The sequence below is a fragment of the Motacilla alba genome, chromosome 4 (genome assembly GCF_015832195.1).
Source record: "Motacilla alba alba isolate MOTALB_02 chromosome 4, Motacilla_alba_V1.0_pri, whole genome shotgun sequence".
In the NCBI taxonomy this organism is placed as follows: domain Eukaryota; kingdom Metazoa; phylum Chordata; class Aves; order Passeriformes; family Motacillidae; genus Motacilla; species Motacilla alba.
Window position 1 is genome coordinate 32,449,213 of NC_052019.1, and position 18,635 is coordinate 32,467,847.

General features: G+C 38.1%; 1 protein-coding gene across 47 annotated transcripts in view; it reads right to left on the reverse strand.

Moving 5' to 3' along the window:
- The window catches only part of TENM3 (teneurin transmembrane protein 3), a 1,291,416-nt gene that overhangs the window by 81,607 nt on the left and 1,191,174 nt on the right, over positions 1-18,635 (reverse strand). For 46 of the 47 annotated variants that reach the window (XM_038135908.1, XM_038135903.1, XM_038135907.1 and 43 more), the window contains 6 exons: positions 14,260-14,382; positions 10,281-10,495; positions 3,366-3,576; positions 2,747-2,848; positions 2,407-2,601; positions 945-1,145 (listed from right to left, as the gene is read on the reverse strand). In XM_038135908.1, the coding sequence (XP_037991836.1) occupies positions 945-1,145; positions 2,407-2,601; positions 2,747-2,848; positions 3,366-3,576; positions 10,281-10,495; positions 14,260-14,382 (1,047 nt within the window). The remainder of the gene's footprint in view (positions 1-944; positions 1,146-2,406; positions 2,602-2,746; positions 2,849-3,365; positions 3,577-10,280; positions 10,496-14,259; positions 14,383-18,635) is intronic. The other variant, XM_038135919.1, reaches the window with a different exon arrangement.

Genomic DNA, 18,635 nt, shown 5'->3' on the forward strand with positions numbered 1-18,635 from the left:
ATTCACAGAAGACAACATTTTCTTCTCTTTGTCACTTTTTTCTTGCATGCTTGGAACTCAATCAGTCCCGTATGGATAAACCATTATGAAGTACCACAGATCCTGGTCAGGAAGTACATTTGTTTCAAAAAGATGGTTCCTCATGAAAAAGTTATATTTATTCATAAGCTGGCATAAACCCAGCTAGCCCATGTGTTCAGTTTTCATTAACAAAATGTCTGAGTTCTTAGATGAACTGGTTTAGACAAATACATGTCTCACAGTTAGACATGATTTCTTTTTTGATATGTGGCTACCAAACAAGATTCTAAAAACTCGTATTTGTCAAAAAGCTGCTGTCATACTTTATAAATATTTAGATTCTGCTCTGTGCTAGTACCTCTAGTTTTCTCCTTTTGTTTCTAAGCTCATACTATGGTTTTAATAAGCTTAGTTCCATATTTCAAGAAATTCCTCTGCTTCTTCACTCCTACCAACTCCTTCCACCCTGGCAGCCTGCACCCTGCCTCGAAAGCTGTTTAAGACTCATTCTTGCATTCCCTTTGCCTTCAAACTTGCATGCTATCGGTTTTTCAGGAAAATTACCTCAAATTAGCTGGAGAGATTCTTAAAATGTGAATGCCTGTGGTTTCACTAGTGTAGTTATAAGTTTCTAAGCAGATGTATTAGGAAATATCCATATCATGCAAAGAACATTCTGAGCTTGCTTGTGAAATACCTGAAGTGACCAGATGAAGGCAGTTAAAAGATACAAACATTGATTTTCAAATCCTTCAAACTCATTAATTATTTTTGAACCTTTGAATCAATTTACAGTTCATGCTGAAGTCAACTCCAAGAGATCAATCTGCTCAGCAGGTCAGGTCCTAACACAGTAATGTCATTAAAATGCTGCTATTCAAGATATCAACATTTTATAAAATGCCAGTGCTTTTAACTCTTACCATTGGAGCAATCTGGACCTGTCCAGTTGGGATCACAGGTGCAGCTACCACTCTCTTGAAGGTAGGTGCCATGACCAGAGCACTGGTCAGAGCACATTGTCTTCAGGATTTCACAGTTGTTGCCCCCCCAGCCCGGGTTGCAGTGGCACTCGCCGTGGATGCACACCCCGTGGCTGGAACAGGCTGGGTCCAAGCAATCCGCTGTGGGCAGAGGAGAAAGATCAGCTTCAACCTGCCAATCCTAATAACAGTAATCAACCCAGAGGTGCTAATGGCACTTTTGGGCTTCATTCACATTTCAAGACCTTAGGAAACAGGCAGCATCGCACCCATGGACTAAGAGTGGACTAAGATCTCTTTGTGCCAGTCTCCCTTCTCTGGCTACAAGGTAAATCACTCTTTGTCCTCACTTCTTACATAGCTGCAATTTTTCTTGCAAGAACACCTCCCTTTCACACCACTTTTTGATCCTGTAAATTTTGTGCATGCACGTAAATGACATCAAGACAATTACAGGTTACCACTGAATCAATGGAGAATCTTTCAAGGTTTGCTCATTTTTCTGACCTACAGCAAGACTGGCTTTGGGTCTTGGGCAACTGATCTTGATTCTGCCTAATCATAATGGGGTAAGTGCTGGATTCTCTGCAGCACTATTCCCTGCTACTACTGACCCAATCCACTACTATATCGTTTTGACAACTATATTGGTCCCCCAAATTGTTTCTAAAATGAATGAGTTGCATACTCTCTGTCTTAATTCACTTGCGCTTTAGATGATGAGATTTAATTCAGCAATTTGACTCAATAAAATGTTACACTTGTAGGGTCAATGGTCTGAAAATTTAATTCCAGAGACTTAATTGCATTACTTTGTATGTGGCAATCAATGAAATCAATTTGATTGGGGAAGAAAATAGCAGTTTTTACCCCCTAAAAAATAGAATGGGAAATGAACTGCATTTTGCAGCATACCAGAATGAATATTATTATGCATATCTCTGGAATACAAGAATAATGCATCATTTTTTCCCCTGATGCATTCAAATCAGCACTTTCCACAGTCTGGTCAGTGAAAAAGACTACCAACAAATGCAATAAATTAATGATTACTCTATACTTGGAAAATTCAATAAGAATTCCTACATATGTGTTTCATATGCTTTCTTCTTAGCTGATTTCAGCCAGATGAAACCCAAATATACTGCCAAGCAAAACCATTACATGCACGTTACTTTGAATTTTCCCACTGCTTACTTGAGAATAAATAGAGTACAATAATTCTGTAGAATTCAGTGATACTAGTGATTCCAAAACTTGATTTGTAGTATTGTAAAATGATTTTTGAAGAAACGGGCTTAGTGCGTAAGACCTAAATCTAGAAAAATCTATAGAGCCAGATGTGCCAGCTGTTAACCTGACCAACAACAGCTGGTGCTGGCAAAAACATTTACTCATTTACCTTCTTCACAGTTTTCTCCTTTGTACCCAGAGTTGCAGGCACAAGAGCCCATGATGCAAATGCCCCGTCCCCCACACTGGGGATCGATACACTGACTCGTAGGCACGTCACACTCAGTGCCCTTCCAGCCACTGTAGCACAGGCAGCGTCCTTTGGAGTACTGCCCATTGCCACTGCACAGCACCGGGCAGGCTGCTGCGAAACAGAACACGGCAGAACAATCAGAATAAAGATCTTCACCAAAGCTTTATAAAGAAGAACATCTGAGATGTTGCTTTTCTAATGTATTTCTCTTCATGCTCACTTAAACTGACTTGAGAAAAGCATTGGGCTGATTTACCTCTTGAACAATCGGGGCCCAGAAACCCGGGAAAACAATGGCAGGATCCAGAAACACATTCACCATTACCATGGCAATTTCGGGGGCATTCCACCACAGACTCTAGAAGGAAAAAGAGAAGGATAATTCACAGGTGCCCACTGCATGAAGTAGCTATCATTTGAGCCACTACTAACTGACAGCTTGTTCTCACTCCGAGAAGTGTTTACATTTGTTTTGTTTGAAGAGCATGAATAGCTGTGATTTCCTACTGCTGATGCCCCCACTATCTTATACTCCAAAAAAAGGATAAAATTATAAGTGTAAAACTACATGAGCTCCATACTTAAAATCTAGTCCTGCGCCATTTAATAAATACTTCAAACCAGCATCCTCCTTTCAAGCACTGTTTCACTAGAAGCACCTATGCCTTCAACTAAGAAATTAAAACCCTTATTCCTTAGATCAAGAAATTAAAACATATACTCTGTGTTTTATTCTGAGTAGCAAAAGAAACACATACATAGAAAACCTGAAAAAAAAATAGTCAGATCATTTAACTATGAAAACCTATTTATGAATTCCTGAAAAACCTGACCCCAAGCTAGCATTTGGTAAGAGCTTTAAAGATTATGCTTACCTATAATTATGGTATTAAAAGACACCTGCTCTGCATTTTTCCCATCATTATAAAAGGCCAGGTGCCAGATGCCAGAATCCAAATACTGGATAAAACCTGCCTCGTGGAGACTGACAGACCTCGCCTGCCGTCCTGCTCGCTCCGACTCCAGCAGGTTGCGTTGCTCCCTCGCAATCAGCCGGCTGCCATCCAGGAGCTCCACAAAGTCATACTGCAAGGAAGCACAGACCAGAGCTTGACAGGTCACGGCATGACCACGGCACCACCCTGACAATATGCTTCTATTTAGACCAAGAGTTTCCTTTTGAAGCAGGGAAGGAGCTGAAACCAACTCTTTCTTCTTTCTTTGCTCTGTGCTAAACATTCAAATAAAATGACCAACTAGTTCTCATGCTTATAGAAAGACTATTTCAGTAGAAAGTGGCCAATAAACCCATTTCAAACACTGGGGGAAGAAAATAGCAGCTGAAATGAGTCTGCAGTCATGACTGGCACCTCAATTACAGGTGAGAGCTAATTTTCAAACTGTGGTACACACATATGGGCTAATAATACTAATAATATCCAATACCAATAATCTACTTTTCTTAATTTAATTCCAGATGAAGGATTAACTGCTCAATCCCCCTTTTGTACAGTCTGGAATTTATGAGGAAGGAGAGCAAGATCTTTACTTCTCATCACAGAAACTCAAAACAGGAGAAAGAAAGCAGAAAACATTGCAACTATCAAAAATGACAAACTGACCAAGCCCCATGGTACCTCAGGTCAATGGACAGCACATACTGTATTTTAACAACTAACATGGGGCTTGGAAAAATGTAGCAGCATCTGAGCTGATAAAACAAGCCAACTCACAACACAAGTTTTTATGTATGTTATGCATGTTTATGCACCTTAACTAGGGCTAAGGCACCTGGAGGGCTAAAACTGCTCCAGGCCCTACAAAGATTTTACACTCTCTGGAGTCTGTTCTCATGGCTTGAAAGTTGTCTTCTGCATGTTGAACATGTGAAGATCAATACATATGGAGCAAAATCAAACAGGTGGGAAAATTGAAGAACATTCTTGCTTGTGGCAGAGGGTCTCTACTTTTACTGCTAAGACTGTTCAAAGTTTCAGTTCTACCGTGACACACGTTAATCATATGAAGTGAATTGTAGCACATAAACATTCAATCTTTCCACATTTGAAGATCTCTCTCAAATGAAATTACATCCAGGGCCTTTTAAAGTAAAGGCCAGCATGTGAACCACTGATTCACCTGAGCTGGGATAAGATCAGTTCTTAGGACCAGAGGATCAGTGATTTTCCACCCTGACTTGTGACCTTCAGAAACTGACCCTGAGACAAAAGAAAATGATAGCCTTTATCCTGGAACAAGGGTTTAAGTACTTATGTTCTCTTCTTGAAATTGCAGGCCAAAATTCACTGGTATTGTAAGATTGCTCCTCCCCGGTATTCAGAATCATCTTCCCACCAGCCAGGATGTGAAGGAAATGCACAGTTAACACGACTCTATCAACACCCAAGACGCTTTTCCAGCTATGTCTGAATGAGCAGGATAGAACACAATGTGATCAGGATGCGCAGAAGCCGGTGCCTCGGCAGCTCTGTGTGTGCTGCACCACACGGAAACGAATGCGATCACTTTGGGAGAGCAATTATTCAAAACCATTCAACACTCTCATTTGTCAGAGTATTAAATATTTATCTCATTTTGTGAGAGAGAGAGAAACAATTTTGGCTTTTTTTCACTCCTGCCTCTCCAGCGGTTTTAGTATATTTAAAAAGGGAAGGCTCAGGGAACTCTGAGTTTTAACAGGTCATTCATAGACATTAGTTGTGACTTTGTAATTTGTATATGGCAAGAGACCACTTTTGCGGAAGGACAATTTCAGATTAAAACTGTATTTTTGATAGAGGAACAAGTGGCTACACCACTTGATTGGTCACTAGTGGCCTACAAGCACAGTACAATTCAGGATTTTGTATTTGTAATGTAATAAGGACATATGCTGTTATCAGAACACCATTTTAGACTACACTTAAAAAGCCATACAGAAGGGAATTCACTGTTCATTCTGGCCCCCAGCAAAAAAAAAAAAAAAAAAAATTGATCTTAACTAACCCTTTTAAAGGCTGCTTTTTTATATATGGGACATGGCAGAAAAACAGACCGGAAAAACCATTATCTTCCTAAGCAAAACCATACCACTTTTATTTTCCTTCTGTGAGGATAAATTAATTTCCTTTACATTGAGTCTAAATGTGATGATTTGCTCTACCATTCCATACAGTTTTGCATTAAACTAAAGTATCTTTTTTATTCCTAAAAGTCTCTTTAAATAAACATATTGATTCTCTGGCTGCAATGGAACTGACATTTTTAGAAAGTGTCACAAAGACTTTCAGGCTTGCATTGATTGGGTTTTGAATGGACAGCCACCGTCAATTATTTCTGGTTGATTTATTTGTGATTCCCCAGAAAGAGAACTGTGCATCTAAGATCAGTCTGTGACACACAAATAGTAGCTGTGCTTGAGACTAATTTTGACACCTAAAGAGAATAAAGCAAAGCAACCAAAAATTCTGTCCTGAATACGATACATCAAACCATTTCCTACATGCTATATCCCTATTATTCTGGATTATGGGACAAAACAAGAATTAAATTTTCTACATTCTGTTACTGTTTAATCAATAGAATTTGAATCGATTTTTAGGAATAGTTTATATACAATTCATCCTATTGTAGGACAATAGGACAAGGGTGTAAACTAGGACTTCTTGAAATGTCTTCCAAGCTTATTTCGATCATACTTTTGTTATGTCCCCTGCAATAGAAGGAAATTGGCACCAGAGGTTGTACAGTTAGGGACAGATATTGACTACAGTGTCGCCTTACTCGCTGTCAGGTTTTAACTGGGTACAAGAAAGAGGTGGATAAACAGGCAAAGGGTAAAGGAGAGAAATGGAGAACAAGGTGGCAAATGTAAAAGTCAAGTTTTGCATTACAGTCAAAGGTGACAAAGAGAAGACAGACATTGGCAGAAATATTTGAAGGTGTAAGGAGGGAGCTAAGGAAAACTGTGCTGTGTGGTTACACATGTAGAGTATCACAGGCATATGAGCAAAGATTTTGGAGGAGGACAGGTGACAAAGCAACTTTACAAATGCTGGCAGAGTGCAGGAAGTAATAAGTTCTTTATTATTTAACATAAGATCTGAAAATTCAAATACTGACGTTTGAGAAACAAGCAGCAGTTGCTCATTTCCATAAATTTTGTTATTAGCACTTGTCATTCTGTGACTAGAAGATAAGGGCAGATAGCATTCAAGAGACACAGCCATGAAGTGATATATGTGAGTGAGATCCTACTTTTCAAAGTCCTCATGAAACAACCCTAGCTTTACACATCCAAAGATGAGCTCTGAGCCAACTTTTGTCATTATAGGATGAGCTCTTTGAGCTATGGTAGACAGATTATGGAAATAAGAGCTCAATAATTAAAAAAAAAAAAAAGCAGACATCATTCAGACATTGAATGAAACCATCATAGTTAAACACTTCCTATGGTCTGTGCTGTTCTGGTCTCCACACCTTGAAAAGGCTGCATTAAAACAGGAGAACTTTCAGAAAAGGATAAACAAAGGACTGAAAAAGCTTTCCGAAAAAGAATGACAAAACAGCCTGGAAAAAATACAACTCAATGATAACACTAGAGATCCATTAATCAAGGGTGGCATGAAGAAGAAATTAATGAGAAATTCTGCTCTGCCTCTTCCAAAACACTATCAACAGTGTGTCAAACAAAAACAACTATCCCAAAACACACTGAGGACTACAGTGTGAGATGCATAGTTAAGCTGGACTGCAAATGCCACAGATGCTAAAAGCTTCCAGAGATTCAAAGGTGACTATGTAAATTCACAGGAAAAAAAAGAATCTATCAAAGATTTGTAGACAAACCAAAGACAGCATATTTGATTCAGCAAAGTCCTTCAGCCTTAAAACTCTGGAGGCCAAAAGCATACTGTGGGAAGAATAACTACAATACTATCATGCTGCTTTATTGATCTCTCTGTGTCTGCTCATGGCCCCCATCACAGACAGAAGGCTAGATGGGCCCTTGACCAAACTCAGCATGGACATACATGTGTTTGTCTGCCATGTTCCTGTGACACTTGGAGCCACATGAGTGAGCTGCCTTGTCTAATGGGCAGGATGGAAGGGAAGGATGGAAGTGGGATGGAAGGATGCAGTGAAGCCAAACATCAGCTGTTAGTCTGTCCCTATTACCTATGGCCAGCTTGCAGTTAGGAACTTTTCTCAGTACAAGCCATAAAAGTTAGGGAAAATAGGAAAGCAAGAGATGGACTTATGCTTGTAATCCCCTCAGTGTTCTATTTCATTAGATGTCTTTTTGCCAAAATACCTTATTTTGTTTACATAAACTTCTTCAGTTAAATATGTATTTTACTAGGATGAGTTGTGTCTTAATCAAAGTCCTGTGTTAGGACTTTGTTGGAGAAAAGCCTAAACTGCCAAGATGTATTTTACTCCATTTTTTTCCCTCACATGAAGGAGCATGGTCGCAAATAAAACCCCAACTACTTACTGAAACTGCATTTTCAGGAGATTACATACATACTTTATCTCAGACACTTAAACTGGACATCATTGGGTTCAAGGCCATATAAACATTCTGATAAACCTGTACCCCTGGGAAGCTTTAGCAGCCTTATAAGTTCAGTAGGACACTGATAAGTAAGAATGCCTAATTTTTCACTGTATCAAATGTCAGTCAATGGTTTGTAAAAAATACTCTAATTATATACAAGGCAAAAAAAAGGACAGGAGAGCTTGACCTATATCCTGGGAACAGTACATCCAAAATGTCAAGCAGGACTCACATATGATTCTTTCTCTTGTATCATACTTAAACATTAATAAGAACTTGGAGTCTGTGTAACACAGAGGACAGAAAACAGATCTAGTAGTCTCTGTGTTTCTGGATAAAGGGCACTCCTATTTCAATCTTTTGACAGGATAAGGAATCAAGATCATTTTTTAATAGATGTACTTACTTGCAGAACTTCTCATGTAAATGCATAGTCTAGATCAGCTTCTTCTGAGTTTTAACAGGTCATTCATAGACATTAGTTGTGACTTTGTAATTTGTATATGGCAAGAGACCACTTTTGCAGAAGGACAATTTCAGATTAAAACTGTATTTTTGATAGAGGAACAAGTGGCTACACCACTTGATTGGCCACTAGTGGCATACAAGCACAGTACAATTCAGGATTTTGTATTTGTAATGTAATAAGGACATATGCTGTTATCAGAACACCATTTTAGACTACACTTAATTTTTATTCATTCTTGCCACACAGGTATTCCCCTAACTCCTGTTACTGTTATCATTGAGCTGGCATTAGTATTCCAAACCCCTATTTCAAATGGCTGATAACTTTCTGAATCAATTTTCGTTACTAAAAAGAATTTCTAGAATTTCATGTGGTTGTTGTCAGCCTGAGGGTGGGTGTTCACATGTGAAGGTCTGAAGAAAATCCATTTAATCATTATTATGAAGATCAAATTTTTAAGTAAACATGAGGGCACTTTCTGCATTCAATGAAGTGTTTGTGGTTTAATGGAAACTAAACTACAAAATAAAGTTAATGTAACACTCCATGACTTTACCTGCTTTGCTAACCCTTCCTCTGTGGTTTTAGTCTGTTAAATAGGTGTAATAATTATTAATATATTAGTAATATAATTCTATATTGTACATATTTTAAATGTTATACCTGAATAACAAAAAAACCCCAAAAATTAAATAGTTCAGTAGCATGGAAATAAAAAATTTTAAAAAATGGGACTGAATTAAAATATATGAATTTTGCACCTATGGATTTGCTGCTACAACTGTGTATCAGACACAATCAGTCAAGCTTTGATACAATTATACCATTTGGTTGCTATACTTAGGTCTGTGTCCATGGCAAACCCATACACAAAATAGAAGTCACTAAGATGTTTCTCCAAATGGGGTAGAAGAAAATTAGCTAAAATACCTATTCAGGTGGAAAAATGGATCTGAGCCAGCAATTGGACAAATACTGTGTTGAAAGAAATCTAATCTTGGAGGGTGTTAAATCTTTAAAATAATATGAATACAATTAATGCTAAAATACCCTCTGAGGCACTGACTCTCTGTTTCTCCTGTCAATCCAGAAGCCTGTTCATTCTTCTATACTTCAACTGTTCTGTCACTATGGATAAAAAGTGGTTTTTTTTGTTGCTAGGAAGTGTGACCACATGCAATAAAAGGTGTCATTAGAAATCTTCTGAGTGGTGGAACAGAATAAATCCTCTGGCACACTTAATAACAAAGTTTCAAGACAGTAGATGCCTAGTAAAGACTACCACTTTTATAATCCCAGTTTGCTGTATCTTTGTAGATACATATTATATACACCAAGCTGTAAAATACTGTAGTATTTGCTTGTTTTCGTGTTTGGAAATTCGGTTAATGTGCTGTTTGCACAACCACAACCTTATGTGTGGCCATAACATTCTATATTAGTTTGCTTAGGTTTTTAAAGATATGTGAATTTACCAAAGAATAAAAAAAAGTACCTATAAATTCTGCATGAAACAACTCCATATTGAATGAATCACTGATTAGGCAATAGAACAGCTCATAAATAAGAATACCATGTACCCCCATTCTAGATCCCAACACAGAGTATTACCAAAGTTCTGGTCATCACATGAGATCAATAAAGTATAAACAATAAAAATGAAAATCAGCAAAATGGAAAAGAATGTAATCCTGAGAGAGAAAAAACCTACAAGATCATGGTTTTCAATAATGTGCTACTTTTAATGCAAGCAGTTCTCACCTGAGTGTGAGAAGGTGGTAAGCCTTTTCGACCATATACTCCAATCAATGCATCTTTCTGAAGGGATATATTGAATTTTAGAAATTGTGGCTGATCAATGAAGAGTTGTGATCTCCAAAAAATCCCAGGGGGCACTTCTTGTATTGCTCTTCGGCCTATATCAAGTTCTCCAGAATCTATGGTGTTGTTTTCTTGTGCAAATCCTCCTAATTTTCCTGATGGTTTAGAATAATAAGGAGATCAAAAATTAGTGTTCTTTTCTGGCTTTTAATCATCCTTCATATATATCCTCAAATATTTAGAATTACCTCAGAAAAATGTTACCTGACAATGTTTTTAATAGAATAGAAGATCCCAGGAATTCACTGATTTGGAAATAAAAAGGCAAAGATACCACAAATACCTGCATACTAAAAATGCTGTAGCATCCCTAAGGAGGAACATTATGGAAACAGTTTAGAATCTACATTAAACTATAATTTTTTTTTTACTAGCATTTTAACAGGGGTTTCTCAGAATAAAGTCTCACATTAAAAAGAAAAAATAAGAAAAAGCAAAATGCAGCACACAGGTTTTAAGAATAATAGATACATAAACACAAGTAGTCAAGAGAACTAATATAATCATTTCTACATTACATATCAGAGCATTTATTCAATACTAACAAATGCTACAGCTCTGGTTACCTGTTTTTGGTTTTGCATAAGCAAGCAATGCTGTATTTAAGCAGCTGGCACATGAAGGCAAGGCTTGAGCGAAACAATACAAGGAAAAATGGAACTGTCATTATAGTCTTGGAGTTTGCTGTGTTTTTACCAATCCATATTCTTTTCATCAGCTAGTCTATTATAAAGATTGAACTAAATCCATCTGAATGTGATAAGCATGTTCATGTGATGCTCACTTGTTTGCATACCAGTGTTCTGAAGAACTGACAATTCAGCCTTGTCTTTTACGTTCAAATTCTACATTATTCATCATTTGATGGAAGAAACTGACACAACCTTTTTGCAAACATTTAGACTGCAAAAAAACTAGATTAAAATCTGAAATGCCAGGTGAGGTCACAGATTGATCCTCACCACTTATTGTGCATCCAAGATGAACTGAGTCTGCTGTTGAATTAAACAGGTACAGAAGCACTGCTGAGAGGCCTTGAGTGGGAACTTGTATCATCATCAGAGCTGTGTCACAACGGCACTGCAGTCACTGAAAATGTCTCACAGGATTATCACATTGATCAGAGTGCTGTTGAGAAGAGACAGTGAAATATCTGATCTTAAAGACACCAGTTTTTAAACACTTTCCAGGATGAGCCTAATGTTTTTCTGAATTTGGACTTAACCTTTCATAATATTCATGTGTTACTCTAGAAGATGGATCTGTATTCACTATTTCAGTTTATTTAAGCATTTGTTTTTTACTTCTTTCTTCAAATTTAAGCATATTGTGTTGAATAAATTCACACACTGATGACGGGTAATCACTAAACAATAAACACTTGTTTGCTGTATTGATCTGCAACTTCCCCTATTTCTACATTTCAAATGAAAAACAACTGCCTTGTATTACTGAAAAGGTGAGCTAGACAGCTTGAGCGAGCGCTGTTTATCAAATACGTGAACCAACTTCCCAGGAATGCCTATTTCTGGGGTTAAACACTCAGCAGACAATACACTTATGGACTCCTATGTTCTTCACTGAAAAAAAGATAGTTTTACTTCGTAGCCATGTGCCCCTTTAGCACCTCAACACCTCTCTCAAAGCTGTCAACAGCTGTTTGTCACCCTAAGGTTAGGGTATTAATTATTCTTTGTTCCCTGTTGTATCTCAATGAGCCTAAGAAAGATCTTCATGGTGTCATAATTTCCTTTCCATTTTCTAAACAGTAACAGTTCCTACACGCAGCTTTAAACCAAAACATGAAATGTCACGTATTTACACATTTACTATTAAGGCAGTTGAAATTTCTCAAATCCAAATCAGAGGATCAGGACATTACCAGGGGACTGGAGAAAAGTGGTACTGAAAGTTGTGCAGCTGTCAAAATATCTGAATCAAGGCTTCATTGATTCATCCTTACAGTTTTCAGTAACCAGTGTGATAGCACAGGGGCCGCGCTCCTCACATTTCACATCTAGTCATCACACTTTCCCTTCTGCCTAACTGGTGCCTCCTTTGTGGTTTAAAATGTGTACTTGCTGGTCTGTCTGTTGTTTAGTATTGATGCATGCTGAAAAATGACCACGTACCATATTCTGCAGAGAACAGCATTTTAACCGGGTGGAATTCACCCTGTTCTCTTGAACTGTATTTAGGGACATAACGAAGGAAAAATGTATTTGATGTCCTTGTTATTTCCTTTTATTTTGAGGCAGAGTATAACAGGTTTTAGTTTGTTAAAAAAAATTAAAAATTATCAAGGGAAAAAAACCCCAGTAAGTGTCTATAAAATATTTACAAAAACATCAATATATTTTATAAAATAAAGTATATTTGCTATTGAATGCAGAAGACAATGGGATGAAAAGTTGTCACTGCAGCATCAATATTCATAACCATAAAGTAGTTTTTTTTGCTCTTCCTTCAAAACAAGTAAGAACAAAACAGGAAGTGATAATGATTATCTAAGTACAAGAGAAAGGCAGGAAGATAAAGGAAATGAGAAGAAAATGTCGTACTGGAGAAGTTTCACAGGCTTACAAAAATGACAAAAGGAGGGAACTGAGCTACAACTTTTCTATGACTTGGGGCTGTGATAACTTGAAAAATTTTCAAGATGTCAGTTGTAGGCAGAGGCTTCCTCCTTCTCAGTGGCAAGGAGGTCAGATGTACCTTGTGAATGGGAAAATGGATTTTTGTGTAATGAAGCAAACACTGCATTCATCAACCATTTAAATCAAGTTTTCTATTCAAAACCTATTGATTTTGAAGCCTTTGTTAGCCAAAAGTGCACAAGCTCTTAAATGGTTGGAGAATCTTAAAGGGCAACATGGAAAAAGGTCGATAAAAAAATAATCCCTTTATGTGGTTTGTATTTTAAAAGCTCTTACAACAAAATTAAGAAAGTTTTTTTTCCTGCTTTATATATTGGCTGGATGATTCAGACTCAACATTATATGCCAGAGACTTTGAGAAAACAAATGTACATATTATACCTGACCTATTAAATTTCAGAGAGAAATTAAAAAAAAAAAGAGAAGAAAACATCAACCTCTATAGAGAAAAACTCAACATATCCATAGTGAGGTCATCGTGCCACACAAAACTCCTTGATCGTGACTTCTAAGCCTTCTAAGCATAGCTAAGCAAGAAGCTTCAAAAAGATGCAAATTATTCCTGAAGTGCCTCTTCTGGAGCAAAAACTTCAGAGAAAGTGATTATGACGGAACACACACACACGTAACCTTTTGTCCAGAACTACTGAGAGCTTGCTGAAAGTGCCGAAGACTGACTCTTGCTATCAGGTCCCCCTTATGAAACAGTATGTCCTGACACCTTGGGCCCCCTGGCTTTGTCATGGCCATTTCTTCAACACGAGGCCCCTAAGGCAGGATGGTCCGAGCCAGCCTCAGCACCCTCCTGCTATCTCTGGGGACCCCACAGCAACAATAAAAAATCTTATCACATATTTTAGAGTAAACAGAGGTTCTGCTTCTCTGGACATGATGAGAGCTTTCCTATCCCCATCAAATAGCACATGTAAATCACATGTAAATGGAATTTTGGTTGACAGTAAGCTTTCCTAGTAAGATCAGCATTTCTGCTCAGGATCCATAGGCCCCTTCACAGGCTAGGTAGGAGAAACTGTTTGTTCCTGTTGATCTGTTTAAAATTACTATAACCTACAAACACTCTGTACTTGCATTAAATAAAGAGTCTTGGAGGAAAACTGTTCAAGTTTGATGATATAAGTAAGACACAAAGGAAGGAAATGTTCCAAAAGAAGGGAAAAAAAAATAGTGCTCGTTTCACTTACCACTGTCTCCAGCAGGAACTGTTACAGGATGTGTTGGCACAGTATCAGAATTCACTTTTCCATTCTCAAATGTATCATTTTCAGTCTGCTGCAACTGCCAGTTGAGGCCAAACAGATGCATTGCTGGTGGTGGAGGATACAGGTTATTTGATGCTTTTAACCACAATGACAAATTGCACAAGTAACGACTTTTCATGCCTCATAATGGAATAGCAACTCATACATTAAAAAAATTAAATTACATGAACAAGCATTTGCAGACTAATAGTTCAGCAATGGCACAAAGCAATTACTACCACTGTCCTTTAATGACACAGTGCTTTCAGTGAACACAGTTGACAAAAAGCTCACCAGTCTCATTTTGAGTCTTTTACCGGTCTCAAATCAATGTTCAAAAGGATAGGCAGTAATTATGTTCTTTTCTCTTTTTTTCATTTATGATCCTTCTGAAGAGACAAATCATTTAAGTGAACTTCTAAATGACCTACCAAAAGAAATGATTTTCCCAGCAGATGGATCCCTCCTGGTTAGCCAGAAAGGGAAAAGAAAAAATACAGGAGGAGAGGAAGGAGGGTGCTGTGGGTGTTGCAGGGCTAACCTAAGACACGAGCACTTTATTCTGTCAACAATAGCCTGCACAACCTCCCATTACGTGCCCAATCCTCACACTAGTCTACAAAATGAGGCCAAGGCCATGAGCAGAGCCAGGGACACTGGGGCACTTTGCTCTGATAATGGTAATGCATAAGTTAGGTTTCTGAATTACTTAATTCCCCACAACCACATTCATTTGAAAGTTGATACCATATTAAAGAGTTTAGCTGAGTTAATTATGAAACATAGTCAACCTTCCATGGTGTTAGGGGGAACTTAAGGAACCTTGATCACCAGGGATTAAGGAATGAACCCAGCATCTAAACTTTTAGAGCAAAAAATATGGGAAAAACCCCCCTATCTTAGTGCTATACTGTGATACTCTCATGCAGTTTCCTGCTGTCTGTGGATTATTTTCTTCTCTTCCAATGTCTCTATAATGCCACCAAAATGCATTTTGTTGTAATTACTCTACTTTGTGCTTGGGCTAACGTAGTTTTGCTCATTCCACGACAACAGTTATCTGCAAAGCAGTAAAGAATAGTCTTTCAGTGCTACTAGGGAATAAAAATACACTGGGAAAAAAATCTATACTCATGTATTTTAACTATTAGTGCAAAATATAAGGAAAATAATTCACTGCACTTTATTGCTTCTCCTACTTCTCTCTCTCTGAAGTAAGATTACTGCTATAGCCAATGTTACTAATTTATTCATTCCCTCTATGCAAATGACAAAAAATTCTTCATCCCATTTGGTTTCATCTCTGATCTTTAAATCTCTCTGTATTGACCATGGTAACCCTTACTTAATATGAACAGGCATAAATGGAAGTTTAGTTCACCAGGCAACAAAACCTGCCAAATTAAGAGGTTGTCTGCCAGGTCTCTGCCTTAAAGCCTCTCCCTTAATCGGAACAAAACAAAAAACCAGAATGCACCTAAAGACCTGTTACTGAATACTTCAAAGACTCAAATCCTCACTACAGATGACATATTCTCTTTGTTCCAAGTCTCTGAATCTACTATTACACTTCTTTCCCAGACTTTAAATTGCCTGTCAAAGCCTGATAATGTAGAATGTTCCTTGACCCTAAAAACATATTTCTTTTATCCCCTCTCAACTCTTGTTAAACCATAAATCTGACCACCACCATCTCTGGCACATCACTAGAATTAGCCATCATTATTTTGACCCTACCTCAGCTGAAATTCTTATTTATGTATTAATCACCTCATGAGTGTATCTGTTTTAATATATTTCAATAAAATCCCGAGGGTCAAGCTCTACAATTTCTTTTACTTGTTCATTTCACTCGCAGCAATGAAAGACTGCAAATAGCTAAATATTTAATGATTTAAACCCAGTACATTCCTTGTTTTCAAGTCCAGAGATCTAAATCAACTCTCTTAACTTTGCTGTCTTCTAATCCCTTTTATTAGTTCTTCTGGAGAAAAGAAAAGAAAGTGACATTCATTTTGTAACTCTAGAAACACAGGAGCTTAGAACATCATTAACATCTGCTGGTGCTATGTACATGCCCTGTGCCTCTTCATGCACTGGGAGATCAGAAGGCGAAGCTCCAACATGACCTTCTAGCCATTCCCTTGTAATTCAAAACAGCTGGAATTTGAAGTCTTCAAAGGCAAGGACTGTGGGATCAATATTGACTACATCAATATGACCACAATTACTACAGTGTAAGTGACAACTACCTTTTCTTTGTCTTTGTACTGATGTGAGTCCCATTGTAGATTACTGTCAAAGACTGGGAGTGTCAGCTGTGTCCCTCAAATATACTATTCCTCTCTCAGCTTTGGCAATGAACTAGAAACAAGTTCAATACACAATGTTTAATGAAAATGAACCGACGGATAAATGCAGCTGTTTCACAGATTTGGAACGTAGGAGTATTTTTTAAGGAGACAAAAACTGTCGCTAGACAATTCCAGTGATAAAACTTAGAGCATGTACTAATACACTAAGTAATTCAACCACACAGTCTCTCTGAGTTAGTGCTATGGAATTTAGAGAATTCTCCTTTTACAACAAACATGAAAGGAACAGGCTCAAGGCAGAATTTCTTTACAGATTATGAACTTCAGGAACATGGTTAAATTGACTGATGAAGACAAACTCAGGCACTATTGCGCCAACCAAAATTTGTCTTCTCACAGCTGGTCATCAATATAAAAGCAAACTTTACATCCTTATCAATTTTATAAGAAAATTGAGGCAGCTGATAAAAATTTTTGATGCTATTATGAATCTGTTTAGCAGCACCTGGGAGTGGTACCTCAGTGGGATGTCTGGGACCCTCAAGTCAAATGGTATGGACTAGTTCTGAATTTCCAAAGGGAGAATGATGCAATCATTCATGTTTCTCTGATTTGTTGGATAGTAAGAAGGGTCTGCAGAGGGATCTGGATAGGCTGGATCGGTGGGACAAAGCCAGTTGTAGGAGGTTCAAGAAGGCCAAGTGCTGAGTCCTGCACTTTTGTCACAACAACCCCATGCAGTGCTACAGACTGGGGGAGGAGTAGCTGGAAAAATGTCCAGCAGAAAAGGACCTTGAAGTGCTGGTTGACAGCTGAACATGATCCAGCAGTGGCCAGGTGGCCAACAGCATCCTGGCCTGTATTTGAAATAGTGTGGCCAGCAGAAACAGGGCTGGGATTGCCCTGCATATTTGGCACTGGTGAGGCCACCCATCAGGTGCTGTGTCCAGCTCTTTTCACTACAGGAAAGACATTGAGGTACTGAAGCACATCCAGGAAAAGGCAATGAAGCTGGTAAAGGGTCTGGAGCACAAGTTTTATGAGGAGCAGCTGATGAAGTTGGGGTTGCTTAGCTCAGAGAAATGAGGTTCAGGGAGACCCTCACAATCCCTACAACTACCTAAAGCAAGTTGTAGTAAGGTGAGCGTCAACCTCTTCTCCCATGTAACAAGTAACAGGCCAAGAGGAAATGGCCTCAAATTATGCCAGGGGAGGTTTAGATTAGGTATTAAGAGAAAATGTTTCCATGGCAAGGATTGTAAAACATTGGAACAGACTGCCCAGGGAAGTAGTGAAGTCACCATCCCTGGAAGGACCACCATCCCAAAAAACCTGTGGATATGGCTCTTCAGTACATGGCTTAATGGTGAACATGGTGGTGGTGCTAGGTTGACGATTTGACTTGATGATTTTAATGGTCTTTTCCATCTTTAACTATTCAACCTATGATTAAATAGTTACATTTTTGTAAATTCAAATAAAAATAAACTTAATTTAAATTAAATTTATTAATTTTTACTTAAATTTATGAAAAAACCTACTATCTTTAACCTGGGATTCTAGGATCTTCTATCTATTCTGCCGTTTCAGTCCCTACATCTGTTCTGAAAAGTAATCTCTAGCTACCAAGAGTTCTGCATTTGCTGAAGCTCTGCTAGCATTTACCTTTGGACTGAGATGTTTAAGGCAACATTTGTACTGCTACTGGACAAATTATCTGCATGGCCAGCCTTTAGAGTGTGGTGATAGTCTAAATGGTGAGGAGTGCATTCTTGCTAACGGAGCGGAAGGAAGAAGAAGCATCAGAGAGCAGAAAACTCTCTCGGAGCTGGGCTGCTCTTGGCATGAACATAGTACCAGTGTTTGTGTGTGTGTGTGGTGCTGGTGAATATGACTAATTCACCAGAACAAATCCCAAACATAAGAGCAGTAACCAAATTAACAGCTGGGCTCTTACCCTCCTCTTTCCCCCTCCCCCTTACAGTGGAGTGGGATATTCAAATA